We start from the raw sequence: 25674 nt of genomic DNA on the forward strand, positions 1-25674 counted from the left end.
TTGGAAAGTCAAATAATTGTCCCAGAACTTACATCACTGTTTTGGGCTGTAACTTTCATACAGTGTGAATGATACGGATCCTCAAAGCTGCCTATGTAATGTCCCAAAATATTCTTTAAGTAGGAATCTTTATATTTAGTCTGAAACACAAAACACAGTTCATTGATTAATCAAATAGATAATTTGTTAAATGATTGGGTCTTGTTAACAGAAGGGGAAGTTGTTAAGGATTGCTTACATCACTACTGAAGTTCTGCAAAACTGTGTCAAGCTGGAATTTGGGGGTCTCACAGTAATTTATGCTCTTTGCCTTTGTCTTCTCATAGTTTTCCTTGTATAGTTTCTGTCAAAGAAAGAAATCAGTTTAAATAGACTCCTGTTACTCCCACACTGTATTTTCCAACACTAAACAAAATAGAAAAGATATCAACTGTCTGAAAATTGACAATCTAAGATGGGGTGTCATAAATCATAGCCATTTTCTATTAGCAATCACTATTGTAAAGCCTAAGTTTTAAACTTTTTTTTAAGACACCACTATACTGCCTTTAGCCAAGGCAGAGATCCTATAGAGCTCTGAGTTGCTCCTTGTCTTTGGGATATTATTCTTTTCTTGCTGATTGTGTCCCAGCAAACAGAGGTTTTAGGAAACTAAATTGTTTGACTTTTTGTTTTAAACATATATTCAGGTAAAAGTTAATGTAAGTTGAGTTATGTACAATTTCTCTTCCTCTTTATGCAAAGGGAGTGGGGAAATCTCTAATTAAGCAATTAGTCTTAAAAAGGAAGCCTATCTGGAGAATTCAAAGTATGAGTCATTATGAACTCTCCTCCACTAACACTTATCTTTAATTTAAACAACAATGAGAATCAATGATTCATTTTAAATGTACAACTGAGGAAGATCATTGTAATTTTTCAGTATTAGGTTCTCAAAATTTAAATCATCTTATTCCCTGCTTATAAGCTGCATTCTTTGTCAACAAAGTAGATTTCAATCTGGGCTGTTAATATGTTTAATAAATACGTCCATTTAGAGAGAAGAAGTGCTATGTATTGATTTCCAAGCAGAGCTATTTGGACAAATCCATTTGTACTCTCTAACCATGTCACCCCACCACCCTCCAACTTCGGACACACATTTCCTACAATGTGGACCTAAATCAAGAGTATGGAACAGATAACTAGCCTACTCAGAAAGCTACATAAAATTCTTAAATACTGACAAAATTTAATGTACTCTAACAATAAGGAAAATTCTCCAGTGATTATGTTGTATGTATGTATGTGTAGATGACACACATAATATAAACATACATATGTGTGTATATGTGTATTCATGCACACACAAGTTGTATATATGTACACCTATATGCACATATGCACAATTTGTCTATATATATATGGACAAATTGGTCTTGGGCCATTAGTCATTTATAGCCAGACTGAGGCTTATCTAATCTAGTTCACATCTAATGGCTTTAGTGAGTCTCTTAATAACTCCATAGTAAAAAAAAAAAAAAGTACAGAGATAGTAAAGACCTTCTTTTAAGTTTTGTACTTAAGCCCAAGATTTGTATTTGAATGTTTTTCCTGCCTGGTCAAAATCACAGCACATTTTCAGTGTGCTCATTGGTCCAGATCCCCAGAGCTTCTAAACAGATGAAGACTTCTCTGCTCTTTGAATTGAATTTCCAGGATTGCAAAAATGGACACACATCATACTCAGAGGCACTCAGCCCTCTACAGTTAGCTAGTTCTGGTGCAACAGCTACTCCATAGCCTTCAAGTATTTGCAAAGTTTTGTATGAATGCCATTACTGTAGAAAGAGAAAAATGCCATCTCTCTTACTGCTAAGGTTTACAAGTAATTTTTGAAAAGAATATACTTACATCACTTAGGACATTTCCTGCCGCCTTCAGCTGCCTGAGCAGTGGGTTCTCTGAAGCAGGAAGTACATTATAATCTGCTTTTCCTTTATTCTTTTCATAATCTTCTTTGTATTTTACCTACAAGATAAAATATAATGATAAACAACTCAAGGGGTTATTTTTATCCTCCTCTCCACTGTGGTAATTATGACATCGTTCCACAGATCAATTTTCTTCAATTTTCTGTTTAGAAATATGACAACTTGACATTTGATAAACAACGTGCTCATAGTAACTCATAACAGCAACAAAAAATGGCATAAATTTCCAGGGTACTTTTTCTCCTTATTTATTCATTCACACATATCTACAGGGAGTTGATTATGTGCCTGGCTCTGGAAAGAATATCACATGGTCCCTGCCCTGGAAGAAAGATACATAAATAATGGAAAGAAAAAGATACAGAATAATGACAGCACACTCTGCCCCAAAATGTCTGCTGTTCTGAAACTTTCACTCAGCTTTTAAATTCCAACTGCTTGTCTTCCAACACATTTTCAAAGAAAAGAAGTATCATCAGTCTATACTTTTCTACCTCACCTGTAGCTGTGTGTTTAGCATGTGCATGTCCAATATTCTACAGGAGAAAGGAGCTGGGTGTGAATGAATGGGGCAACCTCATCTTGTCTCTCTACCCTTTCCACCTTGCACTTAAAAAATTGTTATTGCAAATGTGATGTACAAAGGGTTTACCATTTCATAAGTCAGGTAAGGATTACATTTCTTTTTGGAGACATGATCACCCCTTCCCACCTTGTACTTTAAACTCCAGATATGGCTGAAGCAGTAAGAGTATGCTTGTGTATATTTGGGGGAAGGGTTAGGTTTAAAGGTCCCTTATGAAGGGCATGTCAATAGGGAATAGAAGAAAAAAATAGATTCTTGTGCAAACCATTATCCCTAGTCTAGTCTAAGCCATTTATACAGACAATATAATCTTAGAAGTTTGACAGATTCTAGATAAATCATCTACTTTTAATAACTATAGATTAGTACCCAAAAGTAGGACATATACAAGTAAACTCAGATGTATTAACTCTACAGGGGATATTACAAGCTTGGGAAGCAAAATAGCCTTTATACCTTATAGAATTTTGTACTTCCCTGAGAAAATGGAAATGGCCAAAAAAGAAACTGACAACTCCTAATATACCCCACCTGCATTTGGGATGCAGGTTTTTTCTCTGTTATACAGATGAACTTACAGAGCTTGTGACAAAGTCATCCCTCCTCTTAGGCATTAAACCTCTTCCCTTCCACATACCTAATGACATCCCTCCTCCAATACCAACCAATGTCCCTTTCTATTGAATTTTCCCCTCAGCATAGAAACATAGTGTTTCATGTCTCCACTCTTAGTAATTTTCTCTTCAAAACTTTTCCCTCAGGTACTACCTTAGTTTCTTCTTTTCTTTGGGGGAAAAATACTTTGAAGGAGGGAATGTTTCCTATATTGAATTTTTCTCTTTTCTTTCACTCATGAGTCCTTGCAAAGCAGACTCAACTGAACTGCTTTTTAGATACTAGTGACCATACATTGGCAGATCATTCCAGAAACATTTGCACAGGCTTCCCCTGCACTTGCTCCCCAAAACACTGCTTTCTACCAACTCAACTCCTACTTCATCTTGCTGATGTATTCATGTGGAAGCAATCAAGGTTCAGACTTTGCTGTTTCCTATTCACTTCCCTATCTTGGTACCCTCCAATCTTATGACATTAAATACTTCACATATGCTAATAACTCCCAAATCTATATAACCTTTCCAAATATAAATAGGAACGCCAGATTCCTACAATCATTGACACCTTGACATTTCTACTTAGATGTCTAAAAGGCACCTTAAATCTAACAGGGAAATGAAAACTCTGGTTTTGTACCTTTAAAAATTGCCTACTTCTTCCACAAGATTCCCTAGCTTGATTAAAAGCAACCTCATTGATCTAACTATTTAAATTGAATGCTTTCCCTATATCACATCCAATCAATCCATCAGCAAATCGAGTTGGCTCTATATTTACACTATTTCTGATTGTCTGCCTTGCTACCCTCCTGATCCAAAATGTGACTGTCTTGTATCTTCACATTATGTAGTCTTCTTACTTTCTCTCCTCTGAAAGATTCAAGGCTTTGGTAAAACCAAAGATCAGATTCAAGTGTGCTTGGCTTCAGTGTTGTTATGTAATAACCATTTTTATTGGACTACCAATAAATAAAACTTATTACCTAAAGAGCATATTCATGGACTTGTTTATGACCAAGATTTTCACCACTTAGCAGGAAAATAAGAAAAATAATGATAGAAGTGTATGTGCTAGTATGTGTCTTCATATAAAGCTGCCAATTGTTCTTTGCTAGGTAAAGTATTGATAGTGGAAATCATAGCTTTTCTACTTCTGGATAACAAAAGGCCTTTTATTCCATGAAATACTGAAGATAGAAATTTGATGTTAATGCTCATACTTACCAAAAAGTGAGTAGCCCTATGATAATTCCAAAATATTATTATTTTCATCCCATTCTTCCTCAAATGTCTGAGACCCATTGATCTCAACCTTCATAATTACCCCCAAGAACCTAATCTCCAATAGCCAGAGATATAAGAAATTCACTCATTAAAAGTATCAACATCCACAAGACAATTGCCTACCTTGCTAGCTGCCACCCCGGCTTGTTTATTCACTTTGTACTCAGGTGTTTCAGTCTGCATGAAGTATATCTGGTCTTTTATGTTCTCAAAATCTTCCTGATATTTCCTCTGTAAGACATTAAAAGAAAAGAGTTCTTGAAAACCAGAAAAGAGAACTTGAGAAAGAAAAAGGAATAGATTTGTTTTGCAGTAGAAAGAAATTAAATCAGCTTTTATATATGTTCAGTTTGATTCCTCAGACAAATAATAAATTAGAAAGAGCTCTTTTAATGCATACCAACAACATTGCAATCAAAGGGGACTCACACTGTTCTGTGAAATCATAGAACTTGTTCAAAATGATCTGTGTTCTGATATTATTGAAACGATTGGCTAGAAATCATAAAAAAGGATTTCCACCCTAGGTCTGTGGTCCTCTCTTCCTACTTACTGTGCTCAGGTTATCAGCATTCATTCTGGCGGTTGCAATTTCAAAGCAAGGTGTCTCACTCCATTTGCCTTTGATTTTGTTTTCATAGTCTTCTTTGTATTTTTGCTAGGGAAGACAAATAAAAGAAAGAAAGAAATGAACCAAAGACTAGGAAAATCCAGGAGTTGACAATTTAAGACACACACAGCATAACAATGTTTCACTTTTTTAAAGTTATCTTGCCCAAGATTTATAGGTACTTAGTAAATATCTTCATAAAAAATCTTCTAGTATCATGTCAATTTAACCAAAAAAAATGCTGAGTGAGGGAACTGAGAGAAATAGAGTGCTATCTTTCCCTTCTTTGCTGAGCTTGGAAGTTTATAGCTCATTCAGAAGTTGCCCATATCCCTCTATTTATATTTTTGACATAATAAAGCCTATCAGTCTTAGAAGTCTATGCCAAATGAATTTAGCTGCACCCAACTCCAACTAACCAGAAAGCGACACATGTAAAAGCCAGATTGCAGGCTCAAGAATAAGAATTCATTTATTATATCTAAACTTGATAAGAATACAATATTCAAGTTGAACAGCTACCCTATCTTAGCCCCTACCACTATTCCACCTGAATTACAAGCTAGTGGCTCTTTAAAAGGACATGTATCCTCTTTTTGTTATATACTTACTCCAGCTCTGAATGCAGTACAAAGAAGTTACCACATATATCTTCATTTAACTATACTAAACCAAGACAATGATGAACTACTTTTGCTTAAGTGTTCTTAAACAGAATTAACCTAGCCAACAATAAACCTGGGACCACAAGCCAGTGTTAAAGCTGGGTTAAAGCAATTCTAACCTGTGGCTCATAGAACTGTGCTTTAGACATAACCAATGGATCTCAAGTTGCTTGCATGTCTATACCTGCACATACCCGTCCAAGAAAAAGTAAGCTATTTCCTGGTGTACCCTCATCAGAAGTAGAAGTAAGTATGAGTGATATGCAGAGCCTGTACTTAAAGGAAAATCATTGCTCTCTCTCAAACACACTATTTGCTTTCTTCTCAAAATGTAACTATACCAGTTAATAGCAAGGGGTTTCTGTAGCTACACAATTTAGAACTTTGGGTCTGGCTTCAGACACTTTGAGCTCCAGACTGTGATTACCAAAAACATGAATTAGCCTCTCTAAGTTTCAAATTCCTCTATCACACTTCACTGTGCAGATTGAGAAGATGGACTTAGGGCTATCCACTAATAGGGTTTTGTAAGCTCTTGTGCTAAACAAATGTCCATCATGATACTGTGATGATGACAGCTATTGTTATAATAACAGAGGAACTCTGGAGAGAAACCTATGAGAGGGGGGAAGGGGCAGAAGGAAAAAAAAGAAGAAGAGAGAATGAGAATTTCTTATTGGAAATCTTTGTTGAGATTCTCATCTCCATTATACAGGTAAGAGGTAGTCGTAAGAGGATTACAGTTCAAGGCCAGTCTGGGCTACATAGCAAGACCTTGTAATTTCAAAAAACAGAACAAAAATCTGCATTATGGAGTCAACTAATTACCTACCACTCTCTGCTGCAGTAATTTCTCCAATAAAAAATTCAACAGTTATGTGCAGATGACCATATAAAATATTCTATGAAATGAACTCCAAGAAAAAGAAATGAGACATTTCTAGTTGCCATTGTTGTTTTTGTTTTCTTTTCCTTCTATCTTGTCTGTTAGTTTGTTTGCATTTAGGAGCGCCAGAGAGGGCATGTAAAAGGTGGAACAAGGAGGAACAAATACAATAGTGATACTCACTAACCACTATGTGGAAAACTAACTAGAAATCTTTTTTTTGGTTTTTTTTTTTTTGGCTGTGGGGTCTGAACTCTGGGCCTAGGCGCTGTCCCTCAGCCCTTCAGCTCAAGGCTAGCATTCTACCACTTGAGCCACAGCGCCACTTTCAGCTTTTTCTGCTTATGTGGTGCTGAGGAATCAAACCCAGGGCCTCATGCATGCAAGGCAAGCACTCTACCACTGAGCCACCTTCCCAGCCCCTAACTAGATATCTTGTGAGTAGGGATGGGAGAGAAAAACTGGGAGAGAGCAATGGAAGGGGAGACATGGTTCAAAAAGAATTGTACTCATTACTCATTACCTAATTCATGTAACTATAAACCTCTGTATATCAACTCCACAATAACAATAAAAAATCAAGTCAATAGAATTGATTTTTGAATTTGTTAAGACTGCCTGCAGAAGTGTTTCTGATCTTTGTGGCAAATAAATCTATTTGTGAATCTGAAAAGGCTATAAAGTGCCCATAAATACTTTAACACCTCAGAAGTCACAGCCAGCCATGTTAGTACACATCTATAATCCCAAGACTCAGGAGTCTGAGACAGAAGGATAAAGGCCAGCCTGTAATACACAGTAGGATCCTGTCTCAAAACAACAAATATGTCTGAAATTCTTACATACGCACAGCTCAGGTTAAGATCTAGATCTCATTTTTGAACTCAAGGCCTGAGCACTATCCCTGAATTTTTCACTCAAGCCTAGCACTCTACTACACCATTTCCACTTCTGATTTTCTGGTGGCTAATTGGAGGTAAGAATCTCATCAAGTTGCCTTCCTGGGGCTGCTTTGAATCCTCAGATTTTAGCCTCCTGAGTAGCTAGGATTACAAGCATAAATCTCAGGCACCTGGAAGGTTAGTCTCTTAATCTGTGTGTGTGTGTGTGTGTGTGTGCGTGTGTGTGTGCGCGTGTGTGTGTGTGTGTGTGTGTATGTGTGTGTGTGTTGGATACTGTCCTTCCCCCAGTTTTCTGTGAAAGGAATAAAATTCCTGATGCATCCCAAAGCTAAGAAATAAAATTTGGGCATGTAAACACAGCACCTAAGGCTGGGAAGGTGGCTCAGTGGTAGAGCGCTTGCCTTGCATGCATGAAGCCCTGGGTTCGATTCCTCAGCACCACATAAGCAGAAAAGGCCAGAAGTGGTGCTGTGGCTCAAGTGGTAGAGCGCTAGCCTTGAGCTGAAGAGCTGAGGGACAGCGCCCAGGCCCAGAATTCAGAATTCAGACCGACAACAACAACAACAATAACAAAAGTAGCACCCAATGCTCTCAACAAGCCCCAAACCCTAGGGTATTACTGAGAAACAGCATTGCACATGTAGGTTTGTCTACAAAAAAAACAAATTGAAGAGACTAATCCTTACAGTGATAGATGTCTGGTTTTTTTTTTTTAAAGATTCAACTAAGATGGAGACTAGGCAGCTAAGGGTACATCCACTGGGTTTCAAATTAGGCCCCTGATGACTTACATGAACGTGTGGCTTCATTTTCTACTTTCCACAACTGCATCTATAGTTTAGGTGGTAGATAAACAGAAAGGAATATAAAGCCAACTAATCACACCTCCCCTTTTCTGTGACCCTAATCATAGAAAAGATATCCTATTAGAGTTGACAGAAAGGGTCCTATCTGGTGTTTATAATGGCCACAGTAAGCACAGGGTTGTCCTCCTCTTCTGGAGCAACCAATGGGACTCTAATTCTCTGTGATAGAAGAGTTCTTGCTGTTTCAAAAAATGGGAGCTTTGAGGCTGGGAGGTGGCTCAGTGCTAGAGTGCTTTCCTCAAATGCATGAGGCCCTGGGTTCGATTCCTCATAAGCAGAAAAAGCTGGAAGTAGTGCTGTGGCTCTAGTGGTAGAGTGCTAGCCTTGAGCTGAAGAGCTGGGGGACAGCGCCCAGGCCCAGAGTGCAGGCTAAACAACTGACAAAAAAAACCCTCTATATAGCATCTTAACAGTAAAATAAAATATAAAAAAGAAAAAAAATATGTGTTTCCTTTAGAACATTCCAGATTCCAATGGGGTATTAACTGGAAATTCCAACCTGAAATTGTATATTGCTCCTATTGTGAATCTGAAGAGGAAAGACAGACTCAGAGAAACTAAAAGGACTTCCCATTGTTGCATTCAAAATTCTGCTTTTAGCTAGCACCTTACTTGGGATGCTTCTGATGTGAACAACTCTGCTTTTCCACTTATATTAAAGCTACATAATTGCACCTTAGCCAGGAGATGATGCTAGAATGAAGCTCCTAACTTTGGCCAGTGACAAAGGCAAAAAATTATTCTGAAAAGCATAGTAAGGAAGACTGGTAAAAAGAATGCTACATCAATGTAACCATTGCAGGTGTCTGATCTTTATTGATGGAATCCCTCAGACAAAAGGTAGATCTGGACATCCCAACTAGGTAAGGAAATGCCAAAAGTATAAGTCATAAGAGTGAGTCAGTAAGGGAGATTTTTTTTTCTTTTAGGAAAAGAAAATATGATGACACTGAAATGGGTCCAAGTAGCTTGATGGTAGAGAAGATGGTAGAGAGACAGGGAGAAAACCCCACAGATAAGTCACCCTTGGCAGCCCTCTTTCTCTCTGTAGGTGGCTTGTTAGATGAACTGCCACCAAGCACATGCAGATGTCCTCTACGTGACTATTGTTTTGTATACACAATAGCTCCTAAGAACACGGTAATCTTGGAAATACTAGAATAAATTACATCACTGTGGGCAAATCTACAAACCTTTATCCACAGCTGCTCTCCCTTTAGCTCATATTGTTATTCTACAAGGGCAGTGCTTTCAAGGACAAACCCAAGTCTGGCAATACTTTCAAAGCCAATGCTGTGTTACCAGTCCAATAAAAATGTTGCCTGTTCTAGTGCCCATATTTTTTAATGTAAAAAAAAGAAACAGGTGGGAAATTAATTTTAATAATCCATCTTACTGAACCCAGTAAATTCAGAGTATAATCATTCCAACATGTAGTTAACCATAAAAAATAATCAATGAGCTATAATGTCATAGTCTTTTTTTTTCATGGTAAGTGCTCAAGATCCAGTGTCTATACAATGTTCAATACTCATGCAATGTTTGTGTTTTCCCCAGATTTATATGTTGAAACTTTAAATTTCCCAAAGTGATGGGATTTGGAGGTGTAATCTTTGGGAAGTAATCAGGTTCAGGTGGGTGGTAAGGGTCTGTTCACCATGAAAAGATTGGTATTCTTGTCACGAGAGAGTGAGACTAGAGTTCATTCTGTCTCCACCAAGGGAGGACACAGGCCAGCAAGGAGGTTCTCAACAGGAACAAAACACTAGATCCTGGATTTTAACCTCCAGAACTGTGAGAAACAAATTGTTTAAGCCTCCCTCAGTGTATGTGTTCACTCATAGAGGCCCAAGTTTTTATCCATCACATTTCAAATGTTTAATAGTCCTATTTGTCTAGTGGCTATCATATTGAAAAGCATGACTCTCATCCAATTAACAAGCCTAGATTATTGGGAAAAGACTATAGAAAAGTTTGAAAGTGGTTTGTATAAAATCTATTACCCACATTTCATAATCAAATAAGGTAAAAGAATGTTTTCTTAGTAAGATATCCTTTTTAAGTATCTTTTAAATAAAAATTAAAAACAGATTTATTTCTAAATGACTGTTTAAAAACAACTATGCATCCAAAACTATAATCCTCTCCCAATCTTATTTTCAGTATTAACACATCCAGTAGGCCAAGTCTTTATGCAAAGTCTCAAGATAATTTCTGCTTAGCCCTGGGGAAAATGTCAGTTTCCTGTTAGTGAAATTTTACTCTACTTACTACAGTCTTTATTCAAATAGTCTCTGGCTGTACAGTTAAGTAATCTACACAGACACTAAAAATATCACTGAATAAATTTTATCCTTCCTATTTTTTCTTCTTTCTCATCTACAAAAGAAATACTGCCCTTCCCATAAAAAACACTTAAAAGCAGCAGAATCCCAGGAGAAAGTGGCCTGATTTGGACCAGTTTAAAACAGGATTTAAACTAGGCAACATCAGTTGACCATTTGTCTCTCTGCATTCCTTGTCGGAGTTGCATTCCTCAGAGCTTATTTATCAGCCTAAATATAAGCAGGCTAAGCTACTTGTTTGGGCCTTAACAGTTATGAAGCACTGCCCATTGCTATAACAAAGCTATGTCCACTCACACATTCTCATTTGTTCACATTTGAACATACAATGGTATGCTGCCTTCCCACTGAATTAGACAGGATCTTCCATGGAAGGGTGTGGTTAACTCAGCTATTCTTTGAATATCACTCCCAGAAGTTAAAAATGTCAAGGGACATTAAGACATAGGCTGTGTCCAAAAGGTACCTCTGACATCTAAAAATGCCAGTCATCAAGCTAGCCACACATTCATTAACATAGTTTACCCTATTAGTGGATCTACTGCTTTTGCTGTGAAGTTTTGGAATCATAGGCAACATTACTCTTCCTGTTTGGATGTTGTGTTGGGGTGTTCATTTATTTCTTTAATGGTGGAAATTTTGAAGCAGAGTTTTCAAAAGAGATAGCGTCCAGCTCTGTTTACTTACCTTGCTCACTTGACCGGTTACTTTTTTGGCAAATACTATGTCCGGAGGATCTGGCAGAGATGTGAATTGAGTTTGCTGTTCAGTGTGACCTTTTTTGTAGGCAATCTGACAAAATAAATCACAGGGATACTTATGAGCCATATAAAATTATACCATTTTTCATGTTCCAATGGTTGGCATTTTAGAAAAAGGACAATGCTTTCATCTTTGTAGGAAGTCTTCAATTTTAGGGCACCAAGGTATCATAATCTGTCCTCTTCCATATTACATACCCTTAATGTCATTATTACCAGCTATTGCTAGCTCTTTGGGACTTCTCTTCTCTCTAGTAGCCTGGGCTCTAGATCTGTTCTTCCATTTGCTTTCTCTCTATGACTGGGTATTGCAATATTTTTCTTTAACCAGCATCCTAGCTCTCAACCTCTTCTCTTTTCTTCACATCCACACAAAACCTTCCATTTTAGGTAACCTCAATTTCATACTTCTTACATACTTACATATTTCTTTCTTATGCTGAGGGCTACAAAAGAAAACCACACAAATCTATGAGTAGGACAATAATGACATAAGTAGAGAATGATTCCAGAAGAAGGTAGAAGGGAAGGAGCCTTTGAATCCAAGCAATTAACTTGAAATCCATGTGTCTATCCACTTGTGAGTCCTGTGAACTTTATGAACATCCCATGATATGTTTCTAGTCAATCCATTCTCCTAGAGGCTGGTCTAAAATTCCAACACTGTCTTTAGGTTCCTAATCAATTCCATGTTGCTCTCAGTTCTCTTTTACTCTGTTAGAGATGAAAGAGTAACTGTATACTTACATTTCTCTAAGACATCCCTGTCTCTTGACCCCCTACCCTGCTTCTGAGGAGAAGCATCTGTCACAGGGCACTCCAGACCACTCCTTCCAGCTGCCCTTGTTATCTAGCCCAACAGTCCTTCCTTTTTTCTCTCTCACAGATCCAATTGCAATCTCACTCTTAATTTCCTCCCTGCAAAAGGCTCTATTGTCTTATATAAGTATGGTACCATGAATAATCCTAGGCTTTCCCTTGTCCTCCTTTCATCCTTACTGGCTCTTCTGGGTTTTTCTTCTACTATTCTTAGTCCCAGCCTTCCATAATGAAAAACAACTCAGAGATTATTCATAATTTTTTTTCCTTTCATGTGCTAGGGATCAAACCCACCTTGCTTGTGCTAGGCAAATGTTCTACTCCTAAACTACATACCCAGTGGAAAAACTGTTCATAGATCCTCAGACACAGATACCCTTCACTTGCTCAGAACATCATCTATGCTGTTCCTTCTCTTGGGAACATCTGAACTTTTCCTTCTCCCATGTGTCCCAAACTTTATCCCCTTTCCCACATCTCAGAACAACATGGCTTTCTCTCCTGATCCCTCCTTGGGTCAAATTTCTCTTGAGATCTCAATCAATATGGCCCTTGTCTCCTGTAAGGAGGTCCTCAGATGACAGTGATCATCTGGGTGGTTTACAGTTCTGTCTCTCCATAGACCATGAACATAGGAATGGCCTCCCATTAGGAATCTATGTGGCCCGCTGTGCCTGACCAAGGGAGGGGGTCAATGACTGATTTCTGTATGTGTGTAAGACACATGTAGGTTGTGAAGGAAGTCTGAACAGTAGGGTTATCCTTCTAACTCTCATCACATAACAGTGAGACTCCTACCAATTACTTTTCCTTCCACATAGTAGTGTATGTACATATATATATATATATATATATATATGTAAAATAAGTCATATATATGAATGAGTTAGATCATTCCAAGGTCCTAATCATCTTATACTTTCACCAAGTCTTTCTCTTATTTTAATAATATCAATCTAGTGCCTGTAACAAAAGCTTTTCTGAACATGAAATCAACTATGAAAGGTAGTTTTAAATACACATAAATTTCACTGCCTAATTTTTTAAGTTAAGACTTTAAGTGTAGGAACAATTGAAATTTTTCATGATTGGCTAAGTCCTTGGGGAGAAAGAAACATTCAAAAAAAGAGAAATGCTTATTAAGTATGACATCCTGTCAAGAAGTTTCAGAGAAATCTGATCCAGAAGTCTGACATTTTCAGGAGCCATGCTCAGAATTCTGTCTAGTTAGAATTCTGTACTCCAGATCAGCTCTGAGATTGTCCTGGTATTTGCAAAGTATGTTTTTCCTAAGAAAAACATGATAAATGGAGCCCAGAGGGACACTGGAAGAAGGTAGAAGACAGAGAGAGGGAGCCTATAAATTCAAGCCCTTAGCTAGGAAGCTACGGGCCTGCCCGGTGGGATGGTCTATGAACAACAGGTTGCTTAAGAGTCTGTTCCCAACAATTATAAAAGTTCATGGTGCTGGCAATAGTATTAATAGCCATGCTTGCAATCTGATATTTAATACATCTGGACTAGAATAAAAATTAAAGCTACACCCAAGTCTTCCTGAGGAAGACACATTGTTGTGTCTTCTTCCTTTTGCTTCTATTTTGATATCTGAAAAAACATTGTCAACTTTACAATTTTAAAGTTCAACTTCATCACATGAGAGTGGCACTGAGATAATCCTTCATCTCTGTTTTATAGTTAAACAGAGATACTGGGAGATTAAGTGTCTCTTTGGACATCTCTCCCTAGGCTTACATAGCACTTCCTGGATCCCTTTCAACTTTTCAGTTCATTCCTTTATCCTTGTGTTGGTTCCTTTCCAGATATTCTAATGTGTGAGTGTCCTCTACTACTCTGTCCTTGGCCACATACTGTTGTGCCTTTCTTATCCGTTTCACATCTGTAGCTATTACCACTGTTATTAAATCCTTGTCCTTACCTGCAATGGTGCCATAGTTCTAATTATCCCCAGGATGCTTTGATCTAAAAAATCCTGCCATTATTTCAAGTCTATGTGTCTCTCTCCACTAATGCATTTTACCAGACGTGTCCCAGCTCATCCAGCCCGCATGGGTATGCCATAAACTCAGTTACAACTGATTTTTTCCAATATCCAATGTCCTTAATGCACTTATTAGTACTTATTGCCTTAGAGTTTCGTTCGTCATCATTATTGCTCTGATTTAGCGGTATCATTAAAATGGACATCTACAAATGCTCATTAGTCTCAATTCTACAGTCTAGCAGAATTTCTCCAGATTCTACTTTTATCCCTCTCCAGTACTATATCTCATGATGCCTCTTATCTTATTGTGCCAAAACTATTTTGTCTGATTTTTAAGGTATGAATGCCAGTCATCTCACAAGGGCCCTTCAGATAAGCCACCCACATATTTTATTTCATTTGTTCCTCTTCTTCAGCACTACTCTCCCCTTGTATCACCACCTCTTACAACTTCTCGAATTACCACCACACGTGTTTCTCATGGCAAATATAAAGATGCTGTGTTTTGTTTTGCTTTTACATTTTTTTCTTATCTGTTGTAGACTTTAATCTTGTCAGTGTGATTGTACATTCTCATGGGGAAAAGATGGAAATTTCTTGTATTATTTTTTTATTCTGCCAGCTATACAGGCATAATTGACTTTCTTTTTGTTTTTTTTTTTTTGTTTTGTTTTTACTTTACTTACAGCTTTTATTTAGCACCATTACTAGCAAATTCAGATCCTTGGTGTGGGCAGTACACTATAGACTCATAAAGACTTTTTTTTCATGGTCTATAACATTTATGAGTTCTATGAGCTTTACAATACAGTTATTTCTTCCACATTGGGTGATACGTACATTTCTTTTGTTTTGCATAGCATCAGCTGTGCAAATTGATTGACTTTCAATCAATAGATATTGATCACTTGATAAAGGCCTCATAACAGTACTATGCTTTTATGAGATATAGAACCAAAAAGCTCATCTTAGAATCACACACTGAAGAATTATCCACATAATAACATTCGTACTAGGTACTAGGTAATTTCAAAATCTGTTTAAATTAGCTTTATTTCTTTACTTGTCTCATGGAAGGATAAGAGTTTATCTGACACACAGGATATATATATATATTTGTGCTGGTCCTGGGGCTTGATCTCAGGACTTCACACTCTCACTTGAATTTTTCACTCAAGGCTGGGGCTCTACCACTTGAATCACACTTCAATTTCCAGTTTTTTGCGGGTTAGGTAGAATTAGCCAGCAAATTAATTAAGAATAAATAAATTAATTGAGAATCTCACAGACTTTTCTGCCTGAGCTGACTTTAAATTGCAATTTTCATATCACAGTCAAAGTAGTTAGGAGTAGGGGCAAGAACCACAGGTCCACAGCTTACATGACCTAATCTTTAACCAATCATGTGAAAAGTAGGATAGAAAATGTGTTCACTAGATGTTCAGGTAAGAGGCAACAAAAATCAGACCTCAAAAGTTGGAGCCCATCAAATGAATATGTATAACTTCGTTCAGGGCAAACATTGGGGCCCATTGGAAGTAAATCTCAATGTCCTAATTGCCTCATTAAGTCTATATTGAATGTGAAAGCTTTTTGAGATCTAGTTTACAACTGAATCTATAGCATGTGTTTTTACAACATACTCCCTGCTCTGCTAAAAACTAGAGCAATGGCCTTGGATTTTCAATAGGGCTTCTGGAAAATTCAGTGTTTAAAAACAAAAGAGGGCAAGTTCAAAGCCTAAGTGGAGCTCTGTACTGCAGCTGACCTCAAAGCTGAAGATCTTAGGCCTTTTTAGTTTGTGTGATGCACCATTTTCAAGGTCTTGGACATTAAAATTCCAACAAGTCAATTTTTTACTGTCTGAGAAATATTCTCTATGCATACCACTGTCAAGAGCTTTTTGAGGGGTAACTATGTGAAGATGTGTAAGTAAGTATTCCAGTCACGTACCATGCAACCAACACGGACACCCTGTAATTCAGACTCAGTGATTAGGTCAGCAGAGCAAAGTCTTCGCTGACACTAGTTACTTAATATGAAATTTGCAAAGGTGTCTAAACCCCCAATAGGTATTCTTTTTCTTGCCACTTCATTGTCACAGAACAACTCCAAGCAGAGACAAGAGGCAAGGGGGATGACAGGTGCTTCTAATGGGAGTGAAATTGGCTTGGGGAACCACAAATCTGGGCTTTGCCACTACCTACGCAACCTCAGCCATTGAGCTAAATCTTACCTACTAAAAAGCATAATTTACAGCTAAGTTAAAGGAGATATCATTCATTATTATTCTGAAGGTACTCTTTTACAAAAATGGCAACTTAGTCTTTTAAAAACAAGTGTTGCAATGAACATCTGGACAAATATTATTCACATTCCCATGATGCCAATGACCTTTCACTTACATCGCTGAGAGCTTTCTGTGCCTGAGCAACTCTCCTCAGTTCTGGGCTGTCGTTATATGGGTAAAACAAACTTTTGTCTGCTTCCCAGTCTTCAGTGTACAATTTCTAAATCAGAAAACAGTGAAATGCCATGAGAAAATAAGATTACACTTCATACTACACCTAATTTACAATTCATTCATCAAGAGCAAAGGGACCCTAGGGCAGAGTGAGAGCAAAAGTGAAATTCACAGATAACTTCCCCCTTTCCCACCTTTCCAATTGACCTGATTCTCCTAAAATCACTGGGGCAGTTATATTTGCCTTTATCTCTTCATAGCTCTCTTGCAACAAGTGCTAACACAAGTATAAGGAGCCAAGGATAAATTTTCCACAGTTTCTGTCACACACACACACACACACACACACACACACACACTCACAGTTCTAATAAGAGTGAGAGCAAAGAATACCCATAGTGTAGTACAAGGTCTACACAAAAATACAAAATACTACTTTGTTGATCTCTTACCTGGTAGCTCAGCTCTGCCACCCTCTTTAAGTGAAGCATGAACTCTTCTTTGCCAAGCTCCAGCCCTATACTCCCTCATCTCTCCAAGGCACTCACAAACAAGATCAGGAACTATATCAAATGTCAATTGTTTGCTGTCAATGGTGGAATGACAGAAAACTAGACGTAGCCATGGGGCAGAGGCTCCTTACCTTGCTGAACATGGCTGTGTTCTTAATGGCTTGGACAAGTTCAGGGGCATCAGGGGGAAGCAGGTACTTATCCTTGGTGTCTTCCCAGTTTTGCTTGTATAAAACCTAAACAGAAAAAACAGAAGACCTGTGCCTTACAAGCTCACCAAGTCCATGAAGATTTAGAGAACAGTGATATAGGTGTTCTCACGCAAAGGCAGCTGATGTGTTACCAGAAATACATCAACCATATTAATACACTTCCTTTGCATTAGTAAAGTTTTGCTTGAAAATTTTTAATTAAAAAAATGCTTGTGATTCTGATTGTCCACAGATTCCTTTCAAATTGGGCAAACAATTGATCATTGGTCCATTTAGCTGGAAGCAAGTTTCTCCTAATTTGCATAGAATTCTAGAATTTTAAACTTAGCTGTTCATATTTAAAATTGGGAAAAAATTTAGGCTCCCAAATTCTTGAGAAGATAAGTAAAAGCATAAAGCCCTAAGGTGGAGCTCCAATACTGAACAAGTATTGGTGTACACCTTTAATCCTTGCTACTCAGCAAGCAGAGATAAGAGGATTGTGGTGAGCAAGTTAGCAAGATTATTCTCAATTCAAATCAAGCTGGGCTCAGGGAATGGCTCAAGTGGTAGAGTGCTGGCCTAGCAAGCACAAGGCCCTGAGTTCAAGCCTTAGTGTGACAAAAAAAAAAGATTCCAGCAACACTGAGACTGCATCCTGTGCAGCAAACCCCCAGAGCAGAATCACAACTGCTTCTTTGAGGATGTCTTGGAATCTTCAATCCTCCTGAAGCTCCTATGAGCCACTTCAATCATGTATGTGGGCATTCAATTCATACTTCCCCAGGGGACTGGTAAGAAGGATCAGGATCTATGTCCTGAGTTAATGCACATGCTGTTGAATAGCCCAGCCACACATCACATGGCCTTACCTTACTGACTTGCTGCGACACTTTCTTTGCATGTTCAATGTCTTTTGCTTTTTCATCCACGTGACAGATAGTTTTAGCAACATCACCATCCATTCGATACTTAACCTGCAGAAATAATGCACAATTAGAGTTCATGCAAAGCATGAACTATACTAAATAATGTCTTATAAACAAAGAACATTCACCCAGGCACTCTAAGTCTACAACACAAAGTAAAGTTTCATCTTCAGTGATCCATAGAACACCTGCATTTGGCTGCTTCTCTGAATTTCCAGCCTGCAACGTTTTGCTCTCACTGTGTTCCAGCATGGAGGACCATAGTGAGAAGGAATTTCTATCTCCTAGTGTCCTCTTACGTGAATTGGTAGGCCAAGCTTCTAGAATTCTCTTTGAGTTCCTATTTTCAGCAACATACTCTGGCCAATATGTTCTTTAGATACCTAGACTCGCTTAGAGTAATTCAAATTCTTATTCCTTCTGCACATATTTAGGTTCTTCAATCTCCGGTGTAAGGCACAGTTTTGAAGTGTTTCTCTCCTTTGTTTAAGAATGCCCACCTCACTGAGCTGATCTTGTACTTTCTTGATTCGGCGAAGTTCTGGAGTATCGGTTGTGCTGGCATATGGCTGTCCCTTTGCTTTCTCATAGTTCTCCTTGTATTTATTCTAAAAAAAGAAAATCAGACATTAGCCTTAAAAGACAGCAGCAGAAACTATAGGCAACACACTCTTCCTGGTTTTTTTTTTGAAGTTTTCCAAGCTCTAATAATGACTAGCTTTTATTTTATCCCATATTCTTTCAAAAAACTAAAATAGATTTGTTAATTGCCCTTCTTATCCTGCAGATAGCAGAAAGTTGTTATAGAAAACTGTCTTGGAAGAGCCCTAAAATGATTATCTCAATTTCTTTTGTTTTAATGCACATATAAAAAGCTCGAGCCACAATTATTTTAGAAAGTAAATATAGAAAATGAGTTAAGTCTGAAAAGATTTGATTGCTAATACAATGTAAAAATATTCAATTCAGAAGTTGCAGCTAAGCCTCAAATGCTGCTGAGACGCTAGCTGAATTAATAGAAAGACTGAATTATGGAATATTTTGTAAAGGAAAGTAATTTTATTATTTCTGCTAAGTATACAGAGCAAGTTCTTGCCTTAATGATAGTGTTCATAATTTGTTACTATCAAGGCTTCAAAGAGCATTCTTGAGTGGGATAGACAACAACCAAAATTGTATTATTGATTTCATGACTAATGACTTCAAATTTTTATAGAACTTTGACAACACTATTTAGAATATAAAAAAAATTCTAGGTTCACAGTGTTTGAATTAATGAGATTTGTGGCAATAAATTAACAAAATAATGTTCTATCTTTGCTGAATAGTGCAGTGATGAAGGAGGCAAGAACATCTCAGTTAGAAAACTAAGTGTTAGATTGTTTACTGTTCTGAAGCAGAAATTTACTAATTTCTAGCAGTTAATACTTAACTGAAAGTGATATTTATTGGCCAACCACAACAGGACATGTTTCACATTAACTTTTTGATCCTGCATAATCCAATATTCTCTGAGCTACATTTCCTGTCTTCAAGTCCCTAGAAGACATGTTATCAAGTTACCTTGTAAGAAAAACTTTTAAAAAAATCAAGAAAAATTAAAAAAATTATATTCACTGAAATGGGTCTAAAACTGCTGTCAATTAGTACAATTATAGCACTCTACATGGAATTTAAGAACCAGAGACCATCAAATATCTGGGCAGCTTAAAAAAAACAAAAACCTTTTACACACTCCTAAGACATAAGCCAATAAAATTACAATGGCAGAATGGTTTGAGCCTCCATAGTTTTCAACCCTGCAGAACACTCCAGAGTGCAGCAATGGCTAAAAAGCATGATTCTCAGGTAGTGTCAAATGCTCTGATCTCAGTTTCAAAGAAGTTTAGTCTGACCTTGAGGTTTCTAAACTACAAGCTTCTCTTCACTATATAACTCTTAAAGACTTTCTCAGATACTACTACTTACCATTTTAAAAGGCAATCCCATTCAGACATACAAGTGAAATAACATATTTGAACTCTAAACTACCCCCAATTAAATCCACATTTGTGATTTTGTTCATCTAGACTGGTTAATCTTGATGGAATACCAGCAGTGTTTTCGAGTTGGCCTTGTGCTTATTCTGCTTACTCCACAGGAACAGGGTCTGTGTTTTCCTTGGTGTATGATGGTGCAAATGAAAATTCATGAGTCACAAGAGCTTAAGTATCAGCAAAAGAAGAGTTTGTTTCATACAAAAAAAAAAAACCCAACCAGTTAGCATCTAAAACAGAGTCAGTCAAGATCTCTAGCTTTTCAATAATAGAACCCAGTTCAGTAGATGTGTGAAACTTACTGAGCTAAAAAGATCCTGCATTTTCTGACTATGTTGAATGTAAGGAGTCATGAACTTTGAAGAATCCACTTTCTTCCGGATGATTTTCTTCCTCTCCGTTGGCTTTGCTGGTTCTGGCGGTGGCAGTGCTGGTTTGGAAGTTTCTGATTGGTCATAGTCAGATATTGTCCTTGTGGTTGTAGTTTCATAGACTTCTGTTATTGTCTGAAATTTTGACATGCAGTTCAACAATGTTATGAAAGTAATGACTGTTCACCATCTTGGTATACTATTACTCTACCTGCAAGTCAGATTTACATTCCTGGTATTCTTTTTCTCCATGTCTAAAATACACTACATCCAGGTGAAGGCACATTACATTACCTGAATCTGAATGCCAATCATGACTTGCCTGCCCATTTCATTTACATAAAAATACTCAAGGACTTCAAGGCAATATAAAAATCAGAATTAACCTATTCTTGAACATTTGAAAACCTTGTAAAGCAAAAGTAAATGAGATTGGGGAACAAATTTTAAAGCCAATGAAGGTCAAAACCTGGACTTCAATATTAACTCTTTTTTCCCCAGTGCTAGGGCTTGAACTCAGGACCTGGGCATTGTCTCTGAGCTTCTTTGGCTCAAGGCTAGCATTCTACCACTTGAGCCACAGCGCCACTGGCTTTTTCGCTTTATGTGGTCCTGAGGAATCGAACCCAGGGCTTCATGCATGCTACACAAGCACTCTACCACTAAGCCACACATTCCCAGTCTCAAAATTAACTTTTAAGTAAATAAGAAAAAAATCCATTGCATTTTCTGCAGGTAGTTAGGTATTCTCTATAGTCTGATACAAAGAATGAAATCTAAAATAACAAATCACACCAATAGGAAGTGATTACCATTTTCTTGGCTTAGTCAGCCGATGTGAATTGGAGTGTCTTTTACACTAATAAATGCTTAGGTGGACAAGAATAACGGTGACAACATAATGGGGTAATTATCCTCACAACAGCACTGTCTATGTAGTATGTGGGAAATTACTATTCCTTACAACTGGAATCAACTCAGTTTGAATCCAGTCCAAGGTTAAAAATACTATGTGTAAGAAAAGAAGATGAGCAACCAGGTCTTCAATCCATCTCATAGTATCATTTCCTTCACAGCAAATATTTTCCCCAAAGGAAAAGTTCTAGCAACACATTAAAAAATAACAAAGCTGAATAAGGAAATCATGCCTCTGTAACAATCCCCCTAGTGTGGTCAGATCACTTCTAATTGGTCTTCTTTTGCCCATTACAATTTACAACATCTCCAGATGTTCATTTTTATGCAGTCACAAGCTCTCTAAGCAGGCTTCAGGATTAACCAGCCATACTACTACTTGTCATGCTCAAAGGAAAACAAGTCCATGCAGAAAATGAAGTATGAGAGGTATTTCACCTTGGAAAGCAAAGAAAATTCCAACTTGAAATATCTATGAGAATTTAGGAGAATGTGCTAAAATCTGAATGAGCATTTCACTGCATCATTGGGGATAAAGATCGTTCTTGGAAGGACCACCTTTGATGTAGAGATGGCATTCTCTGAGTTATAATTCTGTACAATGAAACAACTGATCCCTTTATCAATCACAAATTCAGCTTCATCCCACTTGGTGCAGTTAGAGAGTGATGAGGACAACTGATATCGTAATCAGCAACAATTAAATTTTAAAAACTTAAGCCATAGGATAAAGCATTCCCTGACATTTTGGGAAAGTTAATTTTTAAAAAATGAAATAACCTATCACACAGGTAATGATTGAATTTTACCACCCGTTTCTGGGCACAACAAGGTAGGTGATCTCCCTGAGAGCCATCTTTATGGCCCTGGAAGTCTGAGGGAGAAGCCTCTTCCTGCTTCAATGAGAATAAGTCTGTGCAGGGGTAGGCTTGACCTTACCTCTCCTGGCACCTCTTCATAAACTGTCTCCTCCGTGTAGTACTAGAAATAGAGCACAAGACATTATCAGAAACCCAAGCAAGATGATTACCTCCTGTCTGCCTCAGCTGAACTACTCAGCTGGCTTTCTAGCTTAGTTGGTTGGGAATATCTGTGGGAAGGAAGTTGGTGAAGGCATCTGTTCCTACTTGGGGAAATCCATTTAGCCTTAGAAAGCCAAAGTGGATGCATCAGACTGCACAAAAAGATGTAAGAGTGATGAGCCATGTCTGAGGCTGGTTTGTTATTCAGGAAAGCTATTTTTCTGGGTCAAGTAATATTTTTCTATGGTACCCAAGATAGACGTGATATCAGAGAGAAATTATAAGGCCTACTGTTTACTTAAAAAACAATGACACAGAACCTCCCAGTGTGAATAAATGTTTTAATGAATTGTATTATGGAAATGATTAGATCAAAAGCAGAGCCACACCTCAATTAGTCCAGGATCCCATGGGTCACTAAGCAATGGGAATTTCTTCTGAAGTGATGGTGGGACTTTTCAGTAGTGTGGATGGCCATAAATAGATGACCATGATGACAATTTGTAAATGCCAAGGGAAGGAAGGGAGATGAAAAGATTCCTCCACATGAACTGTGGGGAGGTTGAGTTGCAGTTTGCTACTGATGGCTACAAGGTGCTTGCAGCCAAGATCTACAACAGAGTCTACTTTTGTTGTCCTTTTGACATCACTAGTAATAAATAGATGCAGACGGGATCTGGCTGACATTTTGTTTTAGATGTGTAATGACAATGGAATTCTGGCCCAATCTCACCAGCTCTGCTGGGCAAACAGAAAGAAAGGCTCCTTTAGGCCAAGGTCCTCAAGCCAAGGCCTAAAAAATTGCAATACTTTTCTCACTTTCTCAGTCAAAATGCATCATATTTTATGATTCCTTTCTCTTATTTCTGACACCAAAATATGTACTAGGGGAGAGAAGGAAGTTGGCAGATGTACACCAAACACACATTTTCCTTCAATGGCCTCCTTTCTTTTGCTTTTAGTTAGGTAAATGCTCCAAGTATTTAACCATGGCCAGCAGGCCATCTGCTTTCACCTGCAGTGACTTTCTTAATGAGTTTTCTTTGCCTTTGTATATGTGAGTGCTGGTACTAAAGCTCGAAGTTAGGGCTTCATGCTCTTGATTGGCTTTTGCACTCATGGCTTGCTTCCAGTCCTGACTTTGGCGGCTAATTGGAGATAAGAGTCTCTTGGATTTGTTTGCTTAGGCTGGTTTCAAACTGTGATCCTCAGATCTTAGCTTCTACAATAGCTAGGATTACAGGCATGACCAGCTGCCCTTGTGTTGTTTTTTAAGTTTGAAATCTGTTCTTTTTTCCCCTTCATATCTATAACAGAAGTATACGCTTACAGCACAGAGAGACACTTCTGGTACGTGTGGCGTCAGCACACAATAAAGATCACTTGGATACTCTGAGGAACCTTGCTCAAGGCTGCTGACACACAGAAGTGTTGCTGTGGTCACAGAAAACACAAGTGACTGAGAATATCAAACTAAAATAAATGATTCCCAACTCATTGTTGTTGTTGTTGTTGTTGGTCATGGGGCCTAAATTCTGGGCCTGAGCCTCAGCTCTTCAGATCAAGGCTAGCGCTCTGCCATTTGAGCCATTTCCAGCTTTTTCTGCTTATGTGGTGCTGAGGAATTGAACCCAAGGCCTCATGCATACAAGACAAGCACTCTACCATTGAGCTACCTTCCCAGCCCCAATTCCCAACTATTTTTAGTTTGCTCAGCATCCAAGTAAAAGATAGCTCTTTCAGAACTATCAAAGGTTGCCATTCATTGGCTCTCATATATATTTATATATTTTATGCTTCCTTTCTCTTATTTCTGACATATATTTCTGACATATATATATATATATGTATATCAGAAATTAGCTCACAGAAAAGGTAACATTATCTGAATGGTTGACATTAATTCATATGCCGAATTTATGTTCTTTTTAGTTCTGCTGATTAGACAGTATCTCCTTGCTTCTTCCTCTTAGTTTGAATATAGAATGGCAGTAAAATTGTTTTCAGTTGTCCAAGATTTCTAGGAGATACACGTTGAGAAAAAAACTGGTTCCCCTGTTTTTTGAACTCTTCCCCAATCAATTTTCTAAGACTTTCTACCATCCCATTTTCACCATCCTTTCTGAGACCAAAGAGAGCACAGTTCAACATTCTCTGGAAGGGCATCTATTACCCAGAAGCAGAATGGGAACAAAATGCAGGGATGGGATGCCTAAAAATAATCCCTTCCTTTTCTGTGACTAGTCCAATCATGTCTACCATGAAGGACAATTTCCAGTGACAAATGAACATATAGTTATGTTAAGAAAGACAAGAGATATTTAACTTGATGTTTAAAAAGACTTCCTGATATTATTATGATAGGGTAGACAATTTAGTCTGTAAATAGAATTTATATTAATGTGTTAGTGTTTGAAAGTGATAATGCTGACTCTTAGAGACACATATAAAATGCACTAGTGATAACATATACTGACTATGCAGGGTGTTCTCACTGGCCTTTCAGCCAGAGAGGTCGAACACTACACTGGGTTGAATACTATACTGTTTGAGATCCACTCTGGGCTTCTTTTTTTAAATACACTTCAGGTAATAAAGGTAATTTTAAACTAGGGGTGCTGATACAGGCCTATAATTCCTGTACTTGAGGAAGCTAGGAAGTAAGGTTGAGTTTGAAGACAATCTGGGCTACGTAACAAGAATATCTCCAAGATAAAATAAAAAGGCAATTTTATTTATAGAATAAAAGTGTGTTCATCAATTATAGACAAAATTTGGTTCTTTTATCTGGAGTTCTGCTTGGGGTAGCTCTTATACTTAATTTCAAAATGATCATATTATTAGATCACTAATTGGAAATATTTACATTCTTTCCATTCATGGCAATGTTTTAATATGGATAAAGCCCCAAGCCTTTA

General features: G+C 37.7%; 1 protein-coding gene across 1 annotated transcript in view; it reads right to left on the bottom strand.

Annotated features, from left to right (window-relative positions):
• Positions 1–25674, bottom strand: part of Neb (nebulin) — a 212880-nt gene that overhangs the window by 186435 nt on the left and 771 nt on the right. Inside the window, exons 2-13 of the mRNA XM_013027220.1 lie at positions 22674–22715; positions 20751–20954; positions 18913–19020; positions 18356–18460; positions 17424–17528; positions 16722–16826; positions 11422–11526; positions 5014–5118; positions 4584–4691; positions 1894–2010; positions 239–343; positions 33–140 (exon numbers count right to left, since the gene is read on the bottom strand). Of these exons, the coding sequence (XP_012882674.1) occupies positions 33–140; positions 239–343; positions 1894–2010; positions 4584–4691; positions 5014–5118; positions 11422–11526; positions 16722–16826; positions 17424–17528; positions 18356–18460; positions 18913–19020; positions 20751–20954; positions 22674–22715 (1317 nt within the window). The remainder of the gene's footprint in view (positions 1–32; positions 141–238; positions 344–1893; positions 2011–4583; positions 4692–5013; positions 5119–11421; positions 11527–16721; positions 16827–17423; positions 17529–18355; positions 18461–18912; positions 19021–20750; positions 20955–22673; positions 22716–25674) is intronic.

This window comes from Dipodomys ordii, unplaced genomic scaffold (assembly GCF_000151885.1).
Source record: "Dipodomys ordii isolate 6190 unplaced genomic scaffold, Dord_2.0 Scaffold5, whole genome shotgun sequence".
NCBI classification, from domain to species: domain Eukaryota; kingdom Metazoa; phylum Chordata; class Mammalia; order Rodentia; family Heteromyidae; genus Dipodomys; species Dipodomys ordii.